General features: G+C 47.1%; 1 protein-coding gene across 1 annotated transcript; it reads left to right on the top strand.

Moving 5' to 3' along the window:
• Nucleotides 1-487: 487 nt before the first annotated feature.
• On the top strand, nucleotides 488-25,807 carry arhgef40 (Rho guanine nucleotide exchange factor (GEF) 40; the record flags this gene model as incomplete). The annotated part of the gene is made up of 25 exons (XM_079295844.1): nucleotides 488-688; nucleotides 6,189-6,278; nucleotides 7,585-7,692; nucleotides 10,038-10,323; nucleotides 10,764-11,892; nucleotides 12,146-12,384; nucleotides 12,476-12,664; nucleotides 13,390-13,504; nucleotides 14,138-14,231; nucleotides 14,344-14,430; nucleotides 15,096-15,212; nucleotides 15,995-16,093; nucleotides 16,210-16,361; nucleotides 17,325-17,463; nucleotides 17,924-18,043; nucleotides 18,426-18,617; nucleotides 18,707-19,213; nucleotides 19,301-19,686; nucleotides 20,079-20,328; nucleotides 20,943-21,032; nucleotides 22,247-22,453; nucleotides 24,255-24,434; nucleotides 24,696-24,876; nucleotides 25,176-25,286; nucleotides 25,671-25,807. Exons 1-25 carry the CDS (start codon nucleotides 686-688, stop codon nucleotides 25,805-25,807), a joined length of 5,208 nt encoding a protein of 1,735 aa, XP_079151970.1. The 5' UTR covers nucleotides 488-685.
• Nucleotides 25,808-26,472: the final 665 nt, after the last annotated feature.

Here is a 26,472-nt window from a genome sequence, read left to right as displayed (position 1 = left end):
AATCCATTCCGCCGAGAAGAAGCTGTTCGTAAATGCAATGTGGCGCGTGGAAACGCTTTGTGCCATTCTGGGACATTATTTTGGAGCATGCACACGAAAACATTGTCAGAGACGGGCCAATTATTTAGCAGCTATTATTTGAGTATTTTCAGTGATTGCACCATCAAAGCTAAAATTACGACTTAATTATCTCCCAATGAGAATAAAGAACGTGCGACTAGAGCAATAAAACATTTTTTTTTTGCAACTACGCCTGGGTGGGGTAACGGCTTTTTTTCATTGTCTATTCATTTAAGTTACTCTGGGGGGGGGGGGGGGATACATGGAAAGTTTGAGTGCAGAGGGGGACTGTAGTGCTCTTGTTAGGTGAGAGGAGGCGAGGGGAGAGGAGGGGAGGAGGGGGAGTGCGTGGGACTGCCGGCCAGACGGAGAGGGGAGAGGGAAAAAAAACAAAAAAAAAACATGCTTGGACATTCCCAGGCTGGGAAACATAGCGGAGAGCGAGGGAGGAGGACCGTTTGCACGCGCTGAAGTCCTACTTGAAGAAGGGTGAAAAGGGAGGTAATGGAGGCTGTTTGATAAGAGACTTTTCTTTTGTTGTTGTTTTTGTTGTTGCGGAGAATGCGAAGAGGAAGCAAATGCAGGGAAGGAGCTGAGGACCATGTAGGAATTCCTGACTGAAGTCATGGTAAGGCCCCCTCTTTCTTTAAATGTGGAGAACTCAAGTTTTTCTAGAAAATGCTTGCAGCAAATCTTTTCTCGTAAACATTTCCAAAAAAACTAATTGAGGGACTCAAGTGCATGTGTTCTTGTATTCCCATTAAATCTGTCATTGTTGTCTTCTCTTTTTGATCCATGGCAACATGACTTTTTAAATTGACTTCAGACTACTTTCTTAGCATATGCATACTGTCGTGTGCACCCAGACTTCCACATGTGCTTGAAAACACACTTGTTTTAAACATATATTTTACTTTAATCATTCTCATTAAGGCATATGCGTTTGATTTGGGAAGAAGCTCAAGTCAGCACTTATAACACCCGCTTTACAAAGTTGTCAAATCCCAAATGGCAGCAAATAGCAATGACACGATTTAAGCAGTGTGACGTTGGTGGATTGAATCAAGGGCTCTCTGTTGGGTCCCCTGGGATTTTCTTTACCATCCCCGCCCGCTCATGGTGTGATCAGTGACACACAGAGGCAGCGAGAGACGGGAGATGAGTCAGGCAGGCACATGCGCACACATGAGAACATTTAAACTGAATTAAGAAAGAAATAAAGATGAACAAAGAGAGATTTAGGATCGTATTCCCCCGCTTCTGTCTGCAGGGTGGAGCATGCTTGGCAGGGAGAGCGAGAGGGAAAAAAGGGGGGAGAGCGCGGAATAAAAGAGAGGGTAGGGTTACTTTTTCTTTAATTTTAGGAGACTTGGACGGCAGCAACGGTGGTTTCGGTGATGCCACATTTTCCACATTGGAGCCTGTGAGAAGAAGGGGAGAGAAGAAAAAAAAGGAGAAAGGGGGGGAACAAGGGATGGCATGGACTGCAGGGAAGGAAGAACATGTGCAGTACGGTTTCACCTTCCTCTTGAACCAGTTGGGAAAGTTAGGGGTGGAAAACAGTCACAGATGTACGCACAAGAGTATATATATATATATATATATATATATATATATATTGGTCACATCCAGCAAAGTAGAGAAATGGAACACAGCAGGTTCAAAAGAGTGAATAACACCTAAACAGACATGTGTCCATGAAGCCATGAGGAATGTGTGCATGCATACTCGCAAAGGCATAAACAGCTCTCACGTGCACCTATAGGTGTTAAAATGCATCATATACAAGCGGGCACACAGCGACACGCGCACTGCAAACCTTTGCCAAGAATATATATGTGGCAGAGGGTATTTCCATTCCCTGGTCTGCTGAGCTCAGATCTTGAAACTCTAATGGGACGTACCGGTGCTCATGGCGGGCCATGGGGAGGAAGTCTGATGAGAGTTCTTGCAAACGCTTCTCTGTGATTCTGCTCAGCCTAGCAAAGCCTGAGAGCCAGTTTGACTCAGGAAATGTCACATAGGAAGACCAATAACGCCAATAAATGTGACAAAATACCAGGCTCATTTGTAACGCACCACGAATAGACGACGGATGGAGGCCAAGTGTGAAATCTCGTCTGCTGTGAAACTCGCCTTTGCTCTATTCAGCAGCAGACTGCAGCACTTAAGTCGTCTAAAACAATCTGTAAAGAAGCTGTTTGACCCTCTGCAGGTCAGGTTGGATTGCGCAGGAAGATTTAGGACAGGAAATCACTCGACGGCCTCGCCCTCTCGCTTCCTCTTCATCCTCCTCTCCCTTTGTCTGTCCGCCTCTTTCTTTTTCCTGTCTCCCCTCTTCTTTTCTGTTCCCTCTTTCACTGTCGCCACCTTTCTCGTTTGTGCTCCTAATCATGTCATCTTCTCCCGGGCCCCTTTCTGCTCTCACTCCCTTCCTCTCTCGCTCCGGCCTTCGTGCGCTGTGCGGCTCTACATCTGGTTTCTATCACGCTTGCTGCTGCTCTCGTTTCCCATCGATCGCTCCCACCGGTCAGCCTCCTCCTCTTTTCTTTTCCCTTTTCCCTTTTTCTTGTCTGAACCCTCGGCCTCTGTTGAGTCGTCTGGGTCTCCTTTCTCAAGTCACTCACACTTCAATGAGCTGAACTGACGTGAAGGGGCAGTTCTCGGGCTCTATCCAAACCCAGTAAGTCCACCGTGTCTTCTTATTTATGCAACCATTTTGTCCATCCTCTTTCTTTTGTATGAAATCTGTATGGAAGATTGTTTCTGCCTCTTCCGTTTCAGTCCGCGTACACGAGAGAAAGACAGGAAGTGCCGATATGGCACGTATCATGATACTCACTTTCCCAGGGCCGAATGTTCAACTCTATGATATGTTCCCTGAGTGGCCCATGTCACATTAATTAAAAAGAGCTTAGGAGCATCTTTTTTTTGTTCTTGGTTCCCATCACGTGCTATATAGAGCTGGGGAACCAGCGCGTTCTCAATCCCAGGTTGTCAAAAATGTACTTATTTTAACCCTAACAAGTAGTTTTGTTGCCTGAACCTAAGCGTTAAAATGTTTAGAACTGGGTGTGAGAACATGGGGGACCATGTGATGTAAATCTGACAAACTAAGGACTCGGAGAACATAGGAATACCATAAGCAAGGCGCTATATATTGCAATTTTTGAAATCACATTTTAGGAAAACTGTCACAGTATAAAGAACCCACCACCATACGCAAAATATCTGAGTATTATTTTTAAGCAATTAGAACAGTGAGATCTGCATTTGCATGAATCACAGTCCAGCCCACATCACAGCAATACTTGTTGTGCATTATGAGCCACTATCTGCCACAAATCTTCATCTGCATGTGAACTAGTCATTCAAAATGGATACAGTATCACCAAACCTTACACCCCTATTTGCTATCTTCTTCCTTCACTGCGTGTTGTCCGATGGACACCGATAGCTCAGTGGTAATCACGCAGTCTAAATATGGAACTTTGGTCATGTGATAAGTTCCTGGAATCTCCCTAAATTCCAGTACTTCTATAAATATCACACAGCCAATATCCTGTGAAAAAAACATGCATCTCCAAAATAACAACTTGTTATGAGCTGAGAAAAAAATAGTTCTCAGCTTCATGACAATGCATTTATACTCTCATGGGTTTTTAGACAGTTTATCTTTGCATGACTCTTTTAGCCAATCAGAACAATTACATCAGAATACTGACGCACTTCTCTGGTGAAATCTATTCCTAGCCGGCCTAGAAATTGCCGTGTTTCTGGTCAAACTCAGATCTGTTCCTCATCACCTTAGTTTGCTTTCATTTTGTGATAATATGCTGATGGCGCTGGAAAGATCGGTGGCATAAAAACAAAGCCTCTATATCCGGATACATTGCATTACAGTACATTATACTGCACTCTTGAAAAGTAAGACCCCTGAGTGCATGAGCATTAAGCATCCGACTGAAGAGGGATTTAATTAGTCCCTTAAAGGAGAGGCACCGGCTTGTTTCTTTTTTAACGTGAGAGGCTCCTTCTGTCTTGGAGTCGGAAATCGAATTCACAAATTTCATCAGGGCTGCTTTGTTTGATGTGCATGCGCAGGCCTGTGATTGGAAAGAAGAGTAAATGCATTCGATGCACTGGAACCTAAAGCTACAGGTTAGACGGGAGTGACGCAGACATGAGCACACTTGACCTTTCTAACCAGACAGAACGCAGATGTTTTCAACACAATTATTTGTGGAATAAGAAGGAATCTTCACATTTGTTCAAGGATTATGTGGTTTTGTTGGAAAAGCAGCATTGCTCTCTTCCTTCCTCTGTTCGATATCATCCCTTTGTGTGTTTCAGCAGTGGAATCTCCTGCTGTACTGGCATGCAAACACAGATTCAATGCTGAGGAAATAAAACAGGAGGGGGGGGGGGGACAATTGCACATCACATCCAAATCAAATGTACCAACTGGGCTCACATTGCAGCGTCCGTTCCCACTCGAGGCATTGCGTATCGGCGCTTAGTCGGGTCGGACGGAACACGAAGAGCTTTAGCCTTTGAGAAAACACACAAAGACATAAGAGCGCGTCCACCGGTTTTTGTTTTGTTGCTTTAATACAGTGTTGTGTTGAATTAACTCAAGTCTTGTGGGACGCTTTAGTCTGGAGGAGGAAGTTCCTGCTGGCTTGCTTTGCAATCTCCTGAACCCCCTGCTGTGCTTTTACTAGACTCAATATGTTCTGTCAGTGAGCCAGGAGGCTGTTTAAACCTCTTACAACATGCTCCCTGACAGTCCATATGCACCGAGACGCCTCCTCCGTTGACGTAACCGCCTTTACGTCACATAAAAATAATGCAACATTTGTGTTGCGTTAAAATGTCTCCCCGTTACTAAGGGAGAGGAAAGCGGCATGAATTTGAGCCCGTCGGTGCCACTCTGTTTGTCGGTGCCATGCGGGGCTGAAGTCACAGTTGAAAAATGTAGCTTTGCAGCCAATAGGAGAGCGGATAGGAAACAGAAGCGAGCATCTGATGCGAGTGACCCAGAGTGACCTCAGCAGCGCAGGTCTCAAACCAGATTTGTAGATCTGATGTGGCTCTCTCCCGTGATCAAACGTCCATTTGATCTCCCCCCCCCCCTCCCTTCCGAAATTAGGGCCAAAACTCAATTTCAAATAAGTCTTGACATTTGTTTCAACCTTAGTTTGCGTATTTGACATGTTGCCTTTTATTTTCTCAGGGCATTTGTCAGGCGAAGTTGCGTAAATTGGAGACAGTACTTGCTCACTCTGTCCTCTGAGGCGAACCACAAACCCTCTGTGTACACAAAAAGCAGCCCCGAAAAATCATTTTCAATACGGTCGAAGCTCGATCTTCTTCCACAAGCTCATTCCCTCCTGGCCCCTCTCTCGCTACAGCCGCACTTTTCATTTTTTCCGTACACTCTGTTCTCCCGCGCATTTGCTTTCCATCGGTTGTTGTAGTTACCCGGGACAACATGCCATCCGTTGAGGGCAATCCCAGCGTAATTGTGGTCGGCTGACATTCAGATAGTCAGATGGAGGTGAAACAAAGAGGAGATATTTGAAAAATAAAAAAGGCAGCAAATTGAGGAAGAGAAGCAGACGGGAGATTTGAGGGGAAACGTGAGAGTGAAAGAGAGAAGTTGGAAAAGAGAGGAAAAAGCTGCAGGTTGCCATGTGAACGGTCCATGTAGAAAAATAAACACTGTATGTGTTGCATGCTCTGCTCTGTCACCCTCCACCTCACAGGCCGGCCCAGTGTTATGATCTGTGTGTGTGTGTGTGTGTGTGTGTGTGTGTGTGTGTGTGTGTGTGTGTGTGTGTGTGTGTGTGTGTGTAGGGAGTTAACGTGTTGCAGTGATTTGGCTCTTTTCTTCTGGCCGTTCTTACATTAACTGGGCCTTGGAGGAAATGTTTGACACTCCCCAGGCCATACAACAGGAAGTTGAAAGTAGAACGTGGGTGTATATTTGTCTCTGTGTGTGTGTGTGTGTGTCAGCAAAAACAGCGAGACAACCCGGCTGTTAAACACAAACACAGACATTAGAGTTGATTCAGCGTCCGGTTATGGATTAACCCTTTCTTACCACCTTCGTGTGTCTCTCTCAGGGTTCGGAGGCGATGGAGGATTGTGTGCAGGGGGCGCTCTCATCGCTTTACCCTCCTTTTGAGAGCACGGCACCACCCCTCCTCTCCCAGGTATACATCTCCCAGACACACACACACACACACACCTTTATTGCAGTCTCACATCTTTAGAGCAATAAACAGGGGAAGAAAAATAATGCAGATTTAATGAACTGATAGGGCGGTGTTAGAGTATGCGGTCAAAGGGATGTTATGTGCAGATAACAGTGCTTTCCCTGGATATAAACTGCTGCTAGAAAGCCAACGCAAACAAAATCCAGCCAGCTGGCCAATTGCAGCCGAACCCTCTTCCTCCAAACAGGAGCTTCACATGACTCGTTTTAACCAAAGGCCACGCACCGTTTCTGCTTTTTAAGTCAAAAGCATTGACAGAGCAGTCTCAGATAGGCAGAACTGGCATTCTGTCACAGGTGCATTATGGGAACTCTTTGTAGGCTCTAATACGGGGGTCAACAACATGTTTGAGACTGAGAGCTGCCTGTAGAGTAGAGAGTAATATAGAGGGCTACTTGAGTGATAAAATCGTCCCAAATAATACAAATCTGCTTGGTTTACCTTTGAATAATGAATTAAAAACATTGAATGGACTGTTTGTTTATGTTCACTGATTACTGTTAATGATTCTTCATGACCATTATTAATAACCAAGTCATCAAAGGAAAACACAGATATTTATCATTAAACATGCAAGTTGAATGGTTTCGCTGTTAATCTCAACAATTGGGCTGTTTGAAAGTCATCACTGAGTATTTTTCTCCGGTAGAAAATGACTCTTGGTGCAGCGCTGCTCCTCTCGGCCGCCACATACACTCTCCTCATTGGGAACCATTGAAAGAAGACGCTCGTGCTCGTTAAAAACCCCGCTGTATGTATATGGCCCCTCCGCCTAAATTCCCTTTTTTGAGGTTTCAAAAGAAAACATCAACCACAAAACAAAGCCATGAAAGCTATTTCTGGACCAGACTACACCGATGACTCATGCTAATTTTAGAGCGGGCGACTCATTGGCGGTGGCTCATTGGGGCAGCCACCGTGTTGGCTAACCCTGCTCCAGTATCTCCAACTTAACATCACAGAGTGCCAAAGTCACATTTGTGTTGACTGCGTATCGCACAAAGACAAAGGGCTTTTGAGCTTTTGGGCCGAATTTGATTATTTCTCTTGAACAAATGTAACCCTTTCACAGATGCACGTCGGTAGCTAAAACAAAGGCTGCTCTTAGTTCACGAGAAGCATGAAAGGTTTTCCCCAGACATGAAGGATATATAAAGTCTACAGCGGTTTGTTTTGTGGATCTAATTACCAAATGCACTGAATACTCCTGCATTCACTGGCGTGTTTCTGCACATTCATTCAGGTCTTTTCAGTGCTGGAGTCGACCTATCAACACGACAGTCTTCGCTACCTCCTGGACTACTTCGTTCCTGCCAAGCACCTCCTGCACAAACTCCAGCAGCACGCCTGCGTGAGTTCCAAACTGCAAACACTGCAGATGAGAACACACACACACACACACACACATAGTATAATCAGAAGCAGAATCAGCTGTCGACATGCAAGAAAGTAGAGTGTGAGAAATCTGTCTTTAAGTGCAAATCCGAGGCAAGTCTCGGGTCTCGTATAATAATGACTCTTGGGATCACTGGTGGGAATTTAGCAGGTAAAAACTTGACGTGAATGACTTTGCTCACGAGTGTCGAGTTAAGTCTGAAGCGAGTTAAGAGCAGTCCACTCCATGTCAGTGTCAAGTCCTCGTGTTTGTGCCCTGAACCTAAGTGCCAATTCTTCAGCGCGATATCACGGTAAACTGGTGACATGAAGACGCCAGTGCGAAGAAAAAGTTCAAGGCTTTTATAATCTGACACGTGTGTGACCCTGCACCGGTTCCTCACTGCACCGTGGAGGGTCGCGTCTGCTCTGAAGCCGGCAGACTGAGAGAAAGTGGCTGGTGAAATTTGAGATTTAACAGCCGCTGTGACCCGCAGACGAAAGAGGTGCTTTCCTGCCTTTGGAGGCTCCACCGAATCGACAGAGATGAATGAAATACACGGGAAATGAAGCGCGAATGAAAGAGTTCGGGTTGTACTCTTCAGGTTCCCGCATGCAAAGAGCAAACGCATGTTAATAGTATGATATCGGATACACGATGCAACTTTATACCTGGTGCCCTCACATCGCTCTCTTTGCACTTTCTGCTTCACTCGCACAAGACGAGATCGACAAATGAGATTCAACATGTACTGAACTCAAAGCTATGAGCTTTTCACTCAACAGCATTCCTTTTATTTTACTTTCCAAAGCACACACACACACACACACACACACACACACACACACTGTTTAGCACAAGCTCGGAGGCTCAGAAGTGTCTCATATTTCCCTTTACAGTTTTCCTAGACTTGCACACACACACATGCACAGGCATGTGTGAGCAAACTATGTTTTCGTTGTCGCTGAGTGGAGCGGGACGGGAGTTCGACTCTGAGTTCGGACAATAATGCCTTCCATATGCGAGTGTGTTTCTGCTGTGAGAGAAAGAGAGAGCGATGTGGCGGGAGTCGAAGGAGAAAATGAACGTGGCTTCCATTCACATTGCCTGCGTGCACGTGCGCGTCCGAAAAACAGAGAAGATGCTGGAGGTTACAGACTATAGTGGACTGATTGAGGATTTTCTGTGAAAGAGGGAGGTGAGGAAGAAGGAGCAAACACTGGGGTACTCTGAGGGAGAAGTAATAGGAGGGTGGAGGGCCAGGGGACACGGGGAGTTACAGAATGTAGACCGGCTCAAAACAGAAACTAAAAGGTTTTAAGAGCGGAAAAGTCACGAATTTCCACCCGTGCTGGCCCCAAAACGTTGCCCGAGCAAGAGCACGGGATAGAAAAGAGACTTAAATGAGGGGAATTGAAGAAGGGACAAGGGTAGAAAAAAGGGAAGATGGAGGACAGGTCGAGTAAGAAATATAATTTGATCACGTCTCGTGAGTCTGGAGGGCACGGAGGGGGGAGGGAGCAGCCCCGAGGCAGTCGATTAGACGTGACTGGGAACGGCAGAGCGTCCTCCAGTTTTTCTGGAGGGCTTGTATACCTCAGACTGCAGGAGAGAGAAAGAGAGAGGATATAAGGCTTAAAGGGGATTGATTAAAGTGAGAATAAGGTGTTTTTTCTATTCAAATCAGTGTAGTGCAGGGGATCACACTCAGGGCCTTCTCTCCTTCACCTAGATTCACAGAGCTCTTGAGTTGATGCTGCGTTGTGGGATTTTCTATATTTAGACCCGTGTTGTTAAATGTACTGGATTTAGACTGATGTTCTCAGTCTTACAGAGCTGCTTTGTGTGTTTTCCGCTCATGAAACAGTGGCTGGCTTGTTGTGGTCATCTGCATGTTTCTGTCTGACTCACTCTGGCTCTCTGCAGCCATCCGTCCAGAGTCTTCTCACTGTGCCAGCTAAGCGGCTTTACACTTTGGAAATAACAGCGTGAGTCACGTGTCCGACATTTGTGCGTGTGGCACTGGGCTTTGACCAGTCGAGCTCGTGAATAGTGTTGACGGGTGCGTTATCAGTTCTAGAAATTTGACTCATCTGATTGCCGAACACAACCAAGCAGGCTGGCTCCAACTGGCTGATGTGGATGTGGGCCGTGGTTTGTGAATAGGGGGGAGGGGGGGGGGGGATTGAGCTTGAGCATTAAATAGGATAGTTTGTGACAAGAGGAGAGAGAGAGTGCACTAAGCAACCTAAAGACTTGGCACGCAGGTGAAGGTTTGTATTTCTAACATCAACGCTTCTTTTTTCCTCTTGTCGGCACAGTCTCAGTACCTCGGCTGCTTGTTCCTTCACTCCGGCTGGCCTCTGTGTTTAGGCGAGAAGGTGGTGGTACAGCTCTCCACCCTGGACTGGAGGATCCTGCGCAGTAATGACTTCTACCTGCAGGTGGTGCCCTTCTCTACACGCTGCCCCCGGCTGGCCTTGAAATGTCTGGCCCCTGGGGGGCGCACCGTTCAGGAAGTCCTGGTACCCGAGTCACAGCACCCCCTTGTGTTCACCACTGAGTGGCTGCACAGTGTGAACAAAGAACGGGGCCACAAGAGAGAACGTAAGGAAAGGATGCCCACTACTTTCATTGACATTTTGTTTTCCTAATTTCCGATCTTACTGTTACTATTGTTCTGTATTTCAAGTTAAGAGTCAGGAAAACTCTTTATGTTCGTAATCTGGTTTGTAGGTGGAAGTAATAAAGACGTTGTAGCTTAGCCAGTATGACTGTGAAGAAGAACAAGGGAAGTGAAACAGATGGCAAGAAGACGCTTGGTTTATGACCAAAGGATGGCATGTGGAAGGCAACAAGAGAAAAGAGAGATATATGGATGTCAGCAGGTGGTGGGTGGTGATAAAAACAGTAAAGCAAATGTTTAAACATTTGTTTTCCCTGTAGCTTATGTTGGGATCTTCTTTTTTTAAATAGGATGGCCCTTTCAAGCGTAATGTATACCCTCGATAAATATATGATCTTAATCCTCGCTTATCTTTGCACAGTTGGAGGAGGACTTGACACCTGCCTGGTCAGCACATGTGACGGAGTGGTTCGACTTCCGTGGAAGGAGGTCGTCTACCCAAAATTCATCCACGACCCTTCTGAGGAGCTGGGCCTGATGTCCAACCAGGAGGGCAGCAAATCCAACCGCCTGCCCAGTGAGGGGGGCAGCAGCCTCGGGGGCTGGGGTGGCTCATCCTCCGGAGAACTGGACTCCTGGTCCTGGGATGAGGAGGAAGACGATGGTTTACCACCAGACAGCTTGGACTCCGAGCCTGCGCTTCCCCGGAGAAGGCGCAGCGAAGATGGTCTCGGGCGGACAGCCAGGCACCCTCAGCTGGACGGGGACTATGTGGAGCTGTTGGAGCCCAGACTGGGTCCTGATGGAGGGGTTGACACAAGGCAGAGGTACCTGGAGATGCATGGGATTAGTAAGACCAAGACTTTGCCCCTGTGCAGGAGAGGCAAAGCCATCAAACTCCGGAAGGGGAGGGCTTGGGGATATGGGAGACTTGAAGGGTCAGGAAGCTTTCGAGCTGCCAAAAGAGACGTAGTTACCCCAAAAGGTGACATTTTACCACATAGGCCTCCACCAGAAGTCCCTGAACCTGGCAAAGGGAGGCGATCCTACTCCTCTTCTGTCCACGACTCTGATGAAGGAGATAAAACCAGCAGAGACTCTGAGGGCCTGGAAAGCCAACGGCCTTATTTTGACAGCCTCAAAGAGAGGAGGCCCGGCGTGGGCAAAGAGAGAGACAGCAACAGCCTCACGCAGCCGGGCAGAGACAACCACAGGGGTAAAGACTCCGATAGTTCTGTCCATGACTTGACGAACCACAAAGTCGAGCATGTCATCGAGGGCCACTCAGATCACGGATCTCATTCAGACTCTGTTTTTGAGGATACAGATAAACCACTGAGCGGAGACAGTGATGCCACAGCCCCAACATCAGGCACACCAGAGAGACCCTTCACTGGAGTTTTAGACAGTGGGGAAAATACCAACATTGGATCTAAAATGAAGAATTCGTCCAACCCAAAGGTGAACGAGGAAAGGGATGATGGAAAGACTGAGGAAGGAGTTTGTCCCAGAGGAAAGGAAGTTAAAACTGCAGGATTCAGAGCACCACGGTACAGACTTATTTCTTATGGGCCTTCCTACTTGTTTTAATTTGTGAAAGTACAGATCAGTAACACTTTGGTGCAAACTTTGCGTACAAGTCGTCCAAACTTACACACATATAGGCTTGAAACCAATGGTACAAAAGACACCTGCTAACCCATTCTAAAGGACATTGTGTCCAAATAAACACATTTCTAAATTTGTACAAATTATTAACTGTCCGTTGTACCTCATTCGTACCTTCCTGTGCTTTGTCTTTAGGAGGAAAAGGAAGGGAAAGGGGGCCAAAAGGAGGGCCAGGTCTGGTGGTCGTGCACACCAAAAGGGATCAAAACTGCAAGGTAAAGCTGCTCAGCCAAGTCCCACCACCTGCTCTGCTTTGACAAAGCTGCCAACCGCAGAGGGGAACCAATCGAAGCAAAGAAAACAGGCAGACCAACCTGACGGAGTGCCACTTTCAACTCTTGAGGGGACAGAGGACACAAGGAAAAGCAGTGCAGGTCTGAAGAATGATAATGTATGAGCATCAGATGCTAAAATCTCTAAAGTCCCCCATGGAATACTTTCTGTAACTATTGTGTCCCTCAACAGAGAAAGAAGCCGAATCTTTGCCTGTCTGCAACGGCCAATCAGGCACATCCTTACTTAACCACTCCAATGAGGAGGCAGGCTCAGGAGAGTCATGTCCCGACCAACTGAATGGTGTTACAGCTAAAGAGGCTCCACTGCTGAGGGAACTGGACACAGAGCTTCTCCAGTCAGGGAAGCTAAAGTTGACAGGCAAGTTTATTTCAGGCCTGTATGTTTGTTATGCTAGTTAGCATTCAGCTCAAAACTAATACTTTGACAGCCAGTTAGTCTTGTAGATGTGTGACTTTGTTGTTGTTGTTTGTCTTTGTCCAGTACACATAGTTGGGCTAGAAGGTCTTGACCCCTAACTGTCAGATTAACATTCATACATGATATACATACTGTTAGATTCAGTTTGACCTACTTTATCCAGGGATCTCCGATGTCCATTGTGGATGAACGTCCATAAATCTACTTATATATTCTAGAAAAACAAACGCACCTTCAGATCTCACCTCATAATCCGTACAGCTGGTTTTCTTCAGTATTAAAATAAACCCCATCGTTTTTATCTGCACATTTTATGGTTCGAGTCCAGTGCAAACAGGAACTGCTACTAGATAATTTGGCAAACGTTTTCATGGTGCAAATTTCATAAACTGTAGCAGAGCTCAAGGTGTATTCCACAGCTAGCTAACAAACTGACCTCATGGCAACATTTTTACTTCCTGGTTTTACTTCCTCCTTGCATCCCCCAAAGCATTATGGGAACTCTCACTCCAAAACTTTAAACGTGATGATGCCAAATATAAGAGGATGACACTGACCACCTGACAGTATGTGTATATATATACAAAACAAATAAACCAATGTTGCAGACTGGTTGTAGTCCCAGAGTTTTAGACCTTTCTCTTATTTCATCATACCGACCACAGGTACAGTGGACAGGCTGGGACGCGCTCTGGTGGTCACAGAGACAGATGCATCCGAGGAGAGCTTCTCTGAGGAGCAGATGGCCCGGGTCCTGGCCTGCTACCACAGAATCACTCGGTAAGGTTGTGTTTTTCCAGAACTCCAGAGGTATAAGTCATTGGTTTTAATGGTATGTTTCAGGCTTCACAATATGTTAGATATCTCCCGGGGATTAAGGCTTGTCAGAGTAGCAGGCCTTAAAGTGCATATTTTATTCATTTCATACCATAACGTGTCCCAGGTTCAACCTCTGCTTTCACAGTTGGTGGGTTACACCACTCTTTTACAAACCTGTTCAGCCAAAAGTGCTACATTATTATGTTTGACTTGACTTGCTTCTTGCTGACTTGGCCAAATGCAGCAAAAATGTGGGGCTAAGAAACCGCAGCATGTGCCAGGAGGCCGAGAAACTCATAAAACTGCTTCACAGTGAATTTAGCAAACATCTTGGAGCTTGCCAGTTTACCTTTCACAATTCACCATACAGCTGTTGCTCACAACAAGTTCCACAGCAGGTTTGGGAAGAAACATGTTTAATGTTAAATGTTAAGGTTAAAATACAGATGAGCCCTTAACTATCCCCTAAAGTGTTGTTTTCAAGAGTAGACGTCTTTCTTCTTTACTTTTTACATTGCAGGATCTCATTTCAGAATAAAACTCTCTCTTTTCTAACTACTGCTCCCGTTTGAACCCTCCATACATCCTCATCAGGCCTGCAGCCAAAGAAAAAGGTCTCACGGTGTTAATGGACAGCAGACGCTCTCCGCCCTCCACCCTCTGCCTCTCTGCTCTTAAATTGTTCCAGGTGAGATGAAAACTTTGGCCAAATGTGCTAAATGATTGCTTGTGTTGCTCTAATTAGCCTGCAGATGTGATGAAGTCCCCCCCCCCCCCAATGTGTTTTTGGTGTGTGCCAGGTGTCGGTTCCTGGCGGTCTTGGATCTGTTCTGGTTTTGGTGGGAGAGCAGCAGGAGTCCCTTTCCCATGATGTGGAAGGAGCAGAGGTGACCTCACACAGAACATGCTCCAGCAAACACACCACACATAGCGTTGTTATGTTCCTCCTGGTGCAGTTCATTTTTATTCCCTGTTATTTGCACGTCTAAGCGTTAAAACGCAGGGAGAACACCCAGAAGGAACTTATGAAAACATGTCAAAACAACAGTGATAAAGTGTGCGGGAAAATGCTAAATGAACCTCCATTGCTTATGTATGAAATTCAAACAGCATTTCATACACCGTGCTTTGTTTTCTGTCCCTCGCTACAATGTGATAAATGTCAGCTGCTGTTAGCCGGTTCAGGCGTTGACATTGTGCTTGAATCTAAATGAACCTTATTTCCATACGTTTTGCACATCGAGAGTTTGCAGATATCTCGTATTTTACTGGCAATTGTTTTGCACTGATCAGCAGAGTTCTTTCTCTCACTCACACACGCACACACACACACACACACACACACACTCACACACACACGCATGAGATTTTTTCTCCTTGCCATGTGGTTTGTATTTCAGCCTGGCAGTGTTAAAAGGTTGCATGTTGAAGGGAAATCCCAGCCAAAAGACGCTGGAGCCGCACGCCATGTCGCTCTTGATGATTTTTATTCCTGCTGATAAATTAGCAAAAACGCACTTATTTTTTTCTTCTCATCTCCTGTTCTGTCCAGATCCACATGGTGCGAGGAACAGCTGTCCTTCAGCAATATGTTGACAAGCAGCAGCTGCCCGAAGAGATGGACGGAGACTTCGCCCACTGCCACTCAGACTGGCTGGCCTTCAGACGAGTGAGGAGCCGCTGCTTCAATACAATGCTTTCCTATTCATTTCCTCTTACTTTTCCTCCTAAATTTCTACACATGCTGTCGTTATTTTTCCATTTTCCATGACATTTTTCCATGACCGATTCACTGACCTCAGCGTGCGTTCGACTGGTCTTGGGGAAATTGAGCAGGAAATCACTTCAGGCATTTAAGATTGATATCTATGCTTTTTAATTATTCCGATTTATTTGATTTGTATTAACATAAGCCATTCTCTCCCACAATGGATGTTGCAGCCTCACGGTCTTGAGTCTTATACACACACACACACACACACACACACACACACACACACACACACACACACACACACACACAGTAGCTCTTCTGTACTCTAACACAGCTGGCGACTTACCACCGGCGTCAATCGGCCGTAAGTTATCACCGCTCCAAGTTTCATGCAGCTCAAGTTGAACATACGACCATGAAAAGCGAGGGAGTAGAGTGGGAGAAGGAGAGGAGGAAGGACAGATAAGAGGATGTCGGTTTGTCCGGTGGTGGTCGATGATCTCAGAGATTCGCGATGAACTGGGTGTGGATGATAAATCAAGGGAAAGGAGCTTTGAGAAGAATCGTAAGTTTATGTTGCTTCATTCAAACAGATGAAAACATTTTCCTATCCTCACTAACCTGTGTCTGCTTTACTTTCTTCATGTGTTTTGAGTTATTTTGATGGAAAAAGTAAAATGCTAATCTCAAAACGACTGATTTGAATCTTGCTTTTTATCGAATTCTTTCCCCTTCAGAGCCTGGAGAGTCTGACGGAGCACTGCGAGAGCGCCATCGCACTCCTGGGAGAAGCACTGCGGTCTATGGACGCTGAGCCGACGCCAGGCGACATCAAGGTACTAAAGTCTGACGTCGCCTTTGCAGTATCGCTGTATCGGCGATTTTAATGACAACGTGACAGTTTGAGGATTCCGCACACAAACAATCAATTCAGCACGTTGCTCTTCTTCAGGCTGTTCCTTTGAGCATCGACAAACACCGACAGCTCATGGCGAGCGTCCTGGCCGACCCGCGCTTAACGGAACCGCAGCAAAGGGGCGGGGCATGGCTCGCCGGGCTGACCAATAGTGCAACTGGACTGGCACAGAAGTCCCCGGACTGCAGGTACCGGAATCTTTGGTGCTTTTTTTTCTTTTGTCAAAAGATGCAAAGTCTGCTGCGTGTTATTGGGGGTCAACTTAGTATTTAAATTCACAAATAGAACCAAACAAAGCAACATTATTGCCGCAAACTTAACACTGTGAAACCACCACAATCAGCGAATGTATCTTCATACAAGGAATTGGTCATTATCATGGAAATAAGTGAAAGAAATTGTCTAATAATAGTCGGTATATGTACCGCTGTATTAAAAGACTCATTATTTACAGCAGCAATGTGTGCACCGCATACGCGTCTTCTTGTTATGATGCTAATGAGAATACACGGCTGGAATATACATCACAACACGGGCCTATTGAAGCCGGACTATTTTAAATACAAAGACGTCATGACAAACATCTGTTCGAGTCGGACTAATGCACCTTAACACAGGCAGCTCGGTCCCGAGGGGCAGAACAGCGATCTGCACGTCCTTTGCCTTCCCACTGCTTGTGTTTGTTTTTTCTGTCGCAGTGAGTTGCAGGTTAAAAATACTTCTCGTCGTGTTTTCAGCCCCCCCAAAAAAAATAGAAAACCAGCCGGAGGAGAGAAAGGATTGTGAACTTAACATCAAACAGAGGACTTGTTTGTTTGCGGCCGACGGCAGCTTAAAGATGATCTGACGACTGCAGCGTTCGTAGCTGTTCTTCGTATCCAGTAATGAGTTTTGGCTCAGTCTGCACAAGAGGGAGGCCAAATACAAGTATAGGCTGATCGCTGATTTCAATCCTTTTTGCGTGGCAGTTGGTGTGCAAGGCTCTTTTCTTTTGTTATTTTAGATGACATCATTTCTACCAGCCAAAATGTTGCTTTGTTGGCGACGACAAGTTCTCATTGTCATCACAATTAGAAAAGGAAAATAAGCTTCTCGCTCCTGTTCATGAGTGAAGATTTGGCCTGTTTCATTTTTGACTTTTGTGCGTTCAGGGCCGCTCTCGCCGCGACTTCTAAACTCTACGACAGCGTGGATGACGCCCTGCACCGGCTCGTCCGAGTGTCCAACCAGAGGGGCCGCGACCTGGAAGCTCTGGGACGACTAGCGGGGCTGGTGGACAAACTGGAAAAGGTGTGTGAGGGAGGAAGAGTGTGGTCTCGTTCTCCTTTCGACTGTTTGCCGCCGTCTCTCGCCTGCTGAATCGCAAGAACTAAACTACTGTATGAACTGTGAAATCAGCCATCGGCCACGGGAATTCGATGAAGGATCAAATTCAGAGTTTACGCATCATTCCGTCCTCTGCACTGCTCCCAACAGGGTTTGGATGGAAACTCCCTGATCTGCTGGTGTTTACTGATTTACAATATGTGCTCACTCTTCTCCCTTGTCTTGCTCACACACAGCAGAACAAGACAAATACAATATGTCCAATACAATCCAGTATACTGGGAAAAACAATTTAAATCATAATTTCACTTCACGTACATTTCTCCACCGCAGTGTTTTCGCTTCCCTCGTCTCTCCCTTTGTCCGTCGTGTCCAGTAGAAAGCCTCGGGTCCTCCCCTCACCCCTCTCTCTCTTATACCCCAGTGTGATAAGGAGATTGAGCAAGTCCAGTCACAGCTGGAAGACTACAAGGACCCTCCTCTGTCTCTCAGCAGACTCTCGCTCAAACAGCAGAAGTTCAAGACATTCAGAGAAACGGCCAACGTGAGTGTTGCTCTGCTTCTTGTTTTTTGGGTGCAGAATACGTGAAACCGTTAAACTGGATATTCAAACAACAGCAGCATTTAAGTGTACCATCCCTGTCTAGATAAGCAAAGTAATGTTCTATGGCTGACACGCTTTAGGAGTCAATAACTAAACTATGGAAATTTAAATGTCAACAGATGTGTTTTGGGCCCACTTTGCTGTTCAGCGGTGTATTTATCATTCTTGCGGCTAATGTCTGTCAGGATGTTCCCAGCAGAGGCAGTCGCCATGATTCCATTCATGGTTTCCCGACTGCGTCTTGTCGAGCCTCCTCCAGTAAACACTTGAGGATGTTTTTCCAGGGCAGAGACCTCACACTGGCTCTCGCCGACTCCTTTAGGAGCTGCACAGCGAGACTCTGTCGGTGCTCAGCGATATGGAGGGCTGGTGCGAGCTGGACTGGGCGGGCCTGAGGGCCGTCCAGATCCGACTTCCCCCGGTCAGGGAGAAGCTGAGAGACATGTCCCACTGTCTGTCTGACTGCTGGACCACCCTGGACAACACACAGAGGCTGCTGTCCACGCTGACCGAGGTAACGCTGGAAGCTATGATCACACATTAATGGTTCTCAAACGTCCCGAAGGGAGAAACAAGAATCATATTTTCTGTCCCGTCCCCCAGGCCACCCAGTGGTGCGAGGTGGTCTTCTCCACCCCCTCCTCCCCCTCTTCCACCTGCCCTCTCGCCTCCCTCCCTCCGATCCCGCCGTCCCGGTTCCAGGACGCCCGTTCCTTAGCCATAGAGCTCGGCGGCGGGGCGCTCCTGGATCTCTGGACGCAGACGGTGGAGCGCTACCAGCGCACCGTGGCGCAGGTCAAACCCCGGTTCCTCCAGACGGACAGGGCCCAGAATCAGGGCCCGGGGAGGCCGAAGACGCCGTCTGCCAGCAGCCTGTGGGACCTGATGGGTCCTGAGGGGGAGGGCGACTGGGGATTGGGAGCTGGAGGAGGCGACGGGGGGATGCAGTCCTGGGGATCCCTGGCATCGCTGTTCAGACCGCAGACCTGCTCCACACTGAAGATAGGAGAGGAGAAGGGGAATAAGAAGGAGGGAGCAGGGGGAGGAGGGGCGGGCGGAGCCGGAGGAGGGAAGTTCCTGCAGAACCTTCTGAATCCTACGAAGAAGAGCGTGAGCTTGTGTTTCATTGTGTATTGAGCTGCACTTATTGTCCTTGCAGTCCTTTTCAGAAATGTCACCATGTCCCTCAACTTTCAGCCCACAGAGGCCCCGCTCCCTTCCAAGCCGCCCAGGAAGCGCCACCCGAGCTTTGACCTCCAGGCTCTCCTGGCTCCCCGCAGAGGCACGGCCTCCCCCAAGCCCGCCGAGTCCCCGGTGGGCGGGGCGAGCCGCAACTCCCCCATGTCCTGGCTGGGGAGGCGGACGGTGGCGGACCCAGTGATCGCCACCAGCATGGCTGCAGCCATCCCAGGATGGGGCGCAGGAGGAGGAGGAGGAGGAGGAGGAGGAGGGGTGTTAATTCGAGGGGTGGAAGTCAGCAGCAAGGAGGTGGTGGACCACACGGGGTCACCGCGTCAACACGTGCTGCTGGGGAGGACGGAGAGGGAGACGGGGACGGATAGGGCCGGATCTACTGCACAGAGGTGCGTTTTACCTCATTTTTTGCTTCTTTTCTTTTCCTTCAATAAAACGCACTTCTTGTGTGCATTTTTTTTCTGTGGTCGAACTTTATGAGGTAAATAAGCGAGAGACGGTTTGAGTTGACTGAGCCCAACACTGTAAATGACATTAAGAGTAGGCCAGGCTGAGATAAAAACAAGAGATTCATCCTTTTTCAGCTGAAGTCTGTTTCAGAACAACTTCATCAGTCGGCATTCAATCTCAGATAATTTGATCATCACTGAGTGTTTTATCTCCGGCCATCGCTCACTACTGTCTTCACTTCCTCTTCCCCCTCCCACTTCTCCCACTTCGTTCACTCGTCCGTCGCGCTCGCTCTCCTCATCGTCTCCTTGTTTCTCGGCTCCTCCCGCAGTAAACTCTACCTGCTCTGGTGCAGGATGCTGAGTTCAGAGAGGCAGTATGTGGCCATCCTGAAGGGGGTGGAAGAGACGTACCTCCCCTTGCTGGAGCTCTCCGACACCCCGGCCTCCGTCAGGGGGAAGGCGGACGCCCTGTTGCCCAACTGGGCCAGCCTCAGCGCCTTCCACTCGCAGAACCTGCTCCCGGCCATGGAGGGCGCTCTCGTGCAGAGCTTGTTGCAACAGGACTGCTTCAGCAAATATGTAAGTTCAGGAATATATATATATATTTTCAAATCTGTGCTTTATTTATGTTGTTTCAGCCATACCTTTTTGTCTACTTGGACCCAACCTCTAAAAAATAAAAAATGTACGAATTCATTCAATGAGGATCTTGAGGCCCATTCTTAGGTCCTTTGGGTGGTCCTGACCCTCAGGTTGAATACCACTGATGCATGCCAATTATGCATGCATACAACTGTGCATTGCAGGACCAAAACTACAAAAATATGACCCACATTGTCAAAAAAAGACCAACTTTCTTTACTTCTAGATCTATAGTTTTACAGGAAACCCCCTCAAATGAACAGTGTTGACTTTAAGGAGCTCATTGTATTTTATAGAAGATTGTATGTAGAAATGTAAGTGTGTGTGTATGTTAGATATTACATTTTTCATCTACTTTGTGGCAGGTTTGTTCACGTTTGCGTGGAAACACTTAGATAAAGACGTGTTTTGAGTCAAACCTCAAGAACTCATGTTAACATGGCAAATGCATTGCTTTTCAAGACAGTATTCATAATTTGCCTCGTTCTCGATCATTTCGTATTGAAGGCGGTATAAACGTCCTCTCGTTTCTATTCCTCCCTCCCACACAGCGGGAGCAGTTCCTGCAGTACTCGCACTACATCAGGAACAAACCAGAACTGGACTCTCCGCTGGTCACTCAGGCTGCCGACTTCTTTAAGGTGAGAGTCACCACGCTGCTGCGCTCTCATTAAAGCCTTCAATACCTCAACAGCATCCACTTGTTGTGCCGACAGAGATTGAGGAGTTGAACCAGTTTCTCCTGCTTTTCTACTGTTGACTCACATCAGTAAAGGTTTCCACTGATATGATCACACACTGCTGCTCTACACACACACAATAGAGTTCGTGTCACAGAGGGTCATAACATTTTATTTGGTTATTTCCCTTTTAAAAAATCTTGTTAAACCACAACGTGAGAACGTGATGATGAGTAATTTTGGGGCACATCACAAGCACAAAGCAATTAAAGTTGCTTTATTCAGCGGTTGCTGCAATTAAAAAAGGAGCAGTGTACAGTAAAGCTAATTACATGTTTAATGTACACTAGAAAAGCCAATTAAAGGCGGATTATACAGAAACTAATTTGAGCGTGTGAGCTACAATTAACTCCAACTAATACGTCGACGGCATCGGGAGATTACCGAGAGGACTTTACGGGGAGAGATCGCAGCGCTGAAGGTCCCATTCGGGCTGTGGAGCGTCTCTTAAAGGAGCACGTCCACGCAACGGCCAGCAGGAGGTGGTGTGAGTTCACGTCACAGCTTTTGAAAAGGAGCTTGAACAGATTGTGGATGGTGGCAGCAGGAGGGTTTATGGTTATCGTGATGGACGCGATGATGGCGATCGTTTTGGGGACGGTGGTAAAGATTTGTTTTTTACGAGGATGGAGACGGGAAGAGCACGTGCTGACACGGCTTCTCACTCAGAAAGAAACCCACTCGGATGTCATTATGTTTGTACTGTTTCCATTTATTCCACCAGAATAGCTTTTGTTTTGTTTTGTTGTTGCTTTTTGAAATTGTGATGTGAAGTTTGTATTGTTTATGTGATGAAATAAGCTATACATTCAGAACTAGTGTCATTTCTGACGAAGAAAGGAGACAAAAAAAGGCCCCGAAAAACGAATCTACACACTATTCACAAAGTAGGGCCCGATATATGTATGTCAGAGGGCAATAATCAAACCTGGCAACTGTCTAAATGTCCCTTCTTTTCTCTTTCTGTGCAATGCATGATGGTAAATGAGTGAGACAACTTTTTAGGTTGCTATTTTTGTGCTCTTTATGGTATTTAATAGTCTGGATATGACGTTGAGACGAAATAAGAGACATCTTTTCCTTTTCCCGCAACTCCCCTCTCCTCCCTCCCGCAGTCCAAACTGCCCCCGGCCTCCCCCCTCTCCCCCCTGTCCTTCCCGCACTGTCTCCAGGCTCCCACTCAGAGACTGGAGCAGTACTGCGAGGCCCTGGAGGAGCTGGGAGGGATAAACCCCGCCTCCGACTCCGCCCTCTCCATCCTGAGACACGCTCAGCGGCACGGCGAGGACCTCAGGGCCAGCGACCTCATCGTCGGATGTCCGGTGAGAACGCCTGTCCCAGTTTATGATCAAGTCCCATTTTCTTCTCTCAGCGGGGAAGAAACTAACTCATCCTGATGAGGTCACGCAGAGATGGAATTGTGATTGCTTTCATCGCTGGAGTTCATTATTTTAGTTTTTATTTTGAATATCGAAAAATACAAATGATCTTTAGGTTAAGCACGATTTAAATATTCTTCAAATTATTATTTTAGTGCATAACCAGAAGCTCATTTGCATGTTTCTACGAATTATTTCTACAACTTAAGAAGTTCTGGTCATCACAAGGAAACAAAGTTGAATGGGAACTAAAATGATTAATATCTTCTTGCATCAGGTGAAAATACAATAATTGCGAACCGTTATGCTCCTTGGAATCCTTTTTTTTTCATTAAAAATCGGAACTTTAAACTAGGAAATCGACTTAAATCTTACTCCGAATGCAAGTCGAGGAAAAAAACATGAAATAAAATAAAAGGAAAGTGGGAGAAAAGACAGACCGCTGGGGAGACGCTTTTGTTCCACCCCAGCAGCCATTATGGATTAAAAACAGCTTTAACCTTTATCAAAAAGTCAGAAAACCCCCACATCCACTTGCCCCATATTTTGCCACTCTGACACAGCAGTATCATTCACAGCTGGTCGTGACAAGTATTTACTCCCACGCACACACAACTATCCTCTCCTCCCCCTCTCTCGAGTGAGGAGAGAGATTACGGCAGCACAAACACTTCCATTGAGCTACTTCAAATCGCGCCGCAAAAGCTCTCCAAGTGAAAGGACCGTAAGTGCAGGTGTGTGTGTGTGTGTGTGTGTGTGTGTGTGTGTGTGTGTGTGTGTGTGTGTGTGTGTGTGTGTGTGTGTGTGTATACGGGCGGGTGTGTACGTGGGCGCACATCATGACCCACACATCTCTAGAGGTTTAAAAATAACCGGCGTGACCGGTTGCTGGTAAATGATCAGACTTTTTCATTTCATCGGCAGAGTTACAGTTGGGAAAATGCATCTCTCGTGACGCCCCCCCCCCCCCCGTCTGCTTGTGTCTGTGCTCGTCTTGTATCGAGTCCTTAAGGAGCGTTACGTAAGATTTGACTTTTATCAACCTCTGTGTGCCTCTGGTGGGAGCTGCAAAACAACATCTCAGCGTCCGTTAACCCTTTAATTGATGTGAACAATGAAGTCATAACAGACATGAGTCAGCTGGCCAATGAGAGCAAAGATCCAGCAGACAGGAGCATCCATGTGAAGAGGGACACGTCACCATGCAAAGCCCCGTAATTATGACGCTGCTTTGTCCTTCTTCCTTGTTCACTCGAGAATGAGGCTTTGTCAGTCGTTGCGGCGCAAATGTCTCGCAACTCCAAACTGGAAAAACGGAGAGAGTTCACTCACAGACAGAGATCAGGGCATAAAGTTCGTGTTTATCACCCGAAACGAGCTCCTGTCAGGTGACGGAGGAGTCAATAACTCCAAGATGACTTTCAGATTAAACAGTTTCTCATTTTTCGCGCTGGCCCTTTGAAATGTTCCAAAGACTCTGAGATTATACACTTTGTTTGTTTTAAAAATCCAGAACTGTAATTTTTTTTCCTACATTTTACTTGTTTCAATACAATTCAATTAAAGCGGATAGGCAAAGAAAAAGAGGGGAAAGATTTCAACCCACCGGCAAAAAAACTCAATTTGAGGCTAAATGGCCTCTTAAGATATAAATGAAGATGGTATCTTTTGGAGATTAAAGCCCTGGGCCTGGGCCCCGGGCCAAGATAAGTGCATCCTAATGTGTGTGTGTGTGTGATTTCAGATCTCGGTGGCGGAGCGCGGGGAGCTGGTGCGGCACGGCGAGCTGACGGTTTGCGGGGGGCCTCGGAGGAAGCGGTCGGGCGTGAGGAACGTTTTCCTCTACCAGCACGCCGTCATCTTCGCCAAACAGAAGAGCCCCGGCCCGGGACGCACCGCCTACAGCTACAAACACAGCATCAAGGTGTGCTACACACACACACACACACACACACACACACACACAGACACCATCTTTATCTCCCGACTGAGCGCTCTGTGCTTAAAGAGTTCTGAGGAGAAAATTCTCTCCGTATAGATTAAATTGAGAGCAAACTTAAAATTTGAAAATGTATTTTGCCTAAACTTTTTCGGGCCAATCGTTTTAGCCCCGAGGCACAGTTTTTTTAAATTTTTTAATTCTGTTTTATTTTTGACTTTACATGTTGTCCTCTCCTGCCTGCAGACCGGCGAGATGGGTCTGACTCAGAGCGTGGGTGGGGAGGGAGTGAAGTTCGAAGTTTGGGTCCGGCAGGCTCCTCGGACCAGAGACTGCGTCACGCTGCAGGCGAAGGACGGGGAGGACAAGGCGGCCTGGACTCGTGACATCGCCCATCTGCTGTGGACACACGCCATCAACAACACGGGTACATTCTGACCTATGACCTCAGGGCTTTAGACTCACGCTCAATGCTGTGTCATATCCACCTGCTCGTATCGTCTCAGGGTTCCTATAGGAGGCGGGTCAGGTTTCAGTTTCGCTCCGGAATAAGTTGCACTGCAGCTGGAATGAATAAAAAAAGGTGGCTGATGCATTTTAGGCACCGTTACTTTGTGTTTCCACGTACCCGAACAATCGTTATACTGTCATGTGCTTCACATGAAAACATCTCGTCGAGTACATCATATGATTTCTGTGTGTGGTTTTGTGCGTTTCTTCTCCCAGAGTTGTGTCTGAAGGAGTCCCTCTGCATGGGGATCTCCAGTAAGCTGCTGCTGGACGCGACGGGGACTCAAGGCTCAGAAGTGGACTCCATCTACAGTCTCAACGACAGAGGTAGATCTCAAACACGGGCAATGAACCTGTAACACTCCGACTGTACGCGTGGGACGCTATGAGAGCCCTGCGAGAGTCGCGATTTGGTTCTACTGAGCTGCCACGTACAGGCAAAACACTAAAACAACTTCATCTTCAGTTCAAACTGGGGCTTCAGGAAGTGTGCAGGTTTTGCGTGACCAGATGGGATTACTACATCGTTCAAATACGCTGAGAGTGATGTGGCCCTGAGACTACAGACAGGAAACTAAACGGGTCCTGAGTGCTTCTCTCCCTCTGACAAGGAGAGAGAGGTGGTAGGGTTTCTGTTTTTTTTGTGTGTCAATCTGACGCCTCTATATGACCGACTGAGTAAACAAGAGCATCAGCGATGCTTCTATGTAGTTATTCTGAACGGTTGTCATTGGAGCCGCTGGGTCGGACGCTCTACCGGGCCCCGCTGGGAGCCAACACAGACCACCACGCTGCTGGAGACCCGGACCGCATTGCTGGGTCCACCGGAGAACCAGATCCAGCACTGAGAGGAGCAGACTGTCAGACCCTGCTGGGAGGTTTTCTAAAAAGGACTCTGGAGCTTGGAAAGACTTCCAGTTTTGACCATATTGCCCCTCCCTATCCCGGCAAACATCCGACCAAATACCGAAATATTTTCTAAGAAGCTAAAAGGATGACAGAAGTCCTCTCAGCGATCTAACACAACAGTCTAAATGTGTGTTTAACGCTCAGGCAGTGATATCAATTTAGAGAAATCTGCCAAGTCCATGAACCAAACCACCCCCCCCCCACAGGTTTCCTGCTGAGCACAGCGAGTACAGTCAGGACTTTACCAACTGAGGCAGAACCAAGAGAGGCAGGTCACAAAAATAACTCCTGGAACACACGTGCCATACCGTCGCCATGTAATCCTCGTACGACGTCTGCAGAAGGTGCGTCCACAAAACCCACACAAGCGTCGCGATGATTCCTCAGATTCCAGCGACCCGGCTCTCCCAGAGGCCGCTGCGGTTTCCCATTCCCAGCTCGGTGTAATGCGCATACTGCTCACCAGGTGTCTCATTGAGTGCATGCAGCTCAGGATTTCAATGCGTGAATTGTCCCCTGGGACAGAACGCTGTGTTAGAAATTCATTGAACGGGATGAAGAAGAAAAAAAAGAAAAAAGAAATGCCTTCTCTCTCTCTGACTCC

The sequence above is a fragment of the Melanostigma gelatinosum genome (assembly GCF_949748355.1).
Source record: "Melanostigma gelatinosum genome assembly, chromosome: 23".
Taxonomy (NCBI): domain Eukaryota; kingdom Metazoa; phylum Chordata; class Actinopteri; order Perciformes; family Zoarcidae; genus Melanostigma; species Melanostigma gelatinosum.
This window is presented reverse-complemented; position numbering and strand designations above follow the sequence as displayed.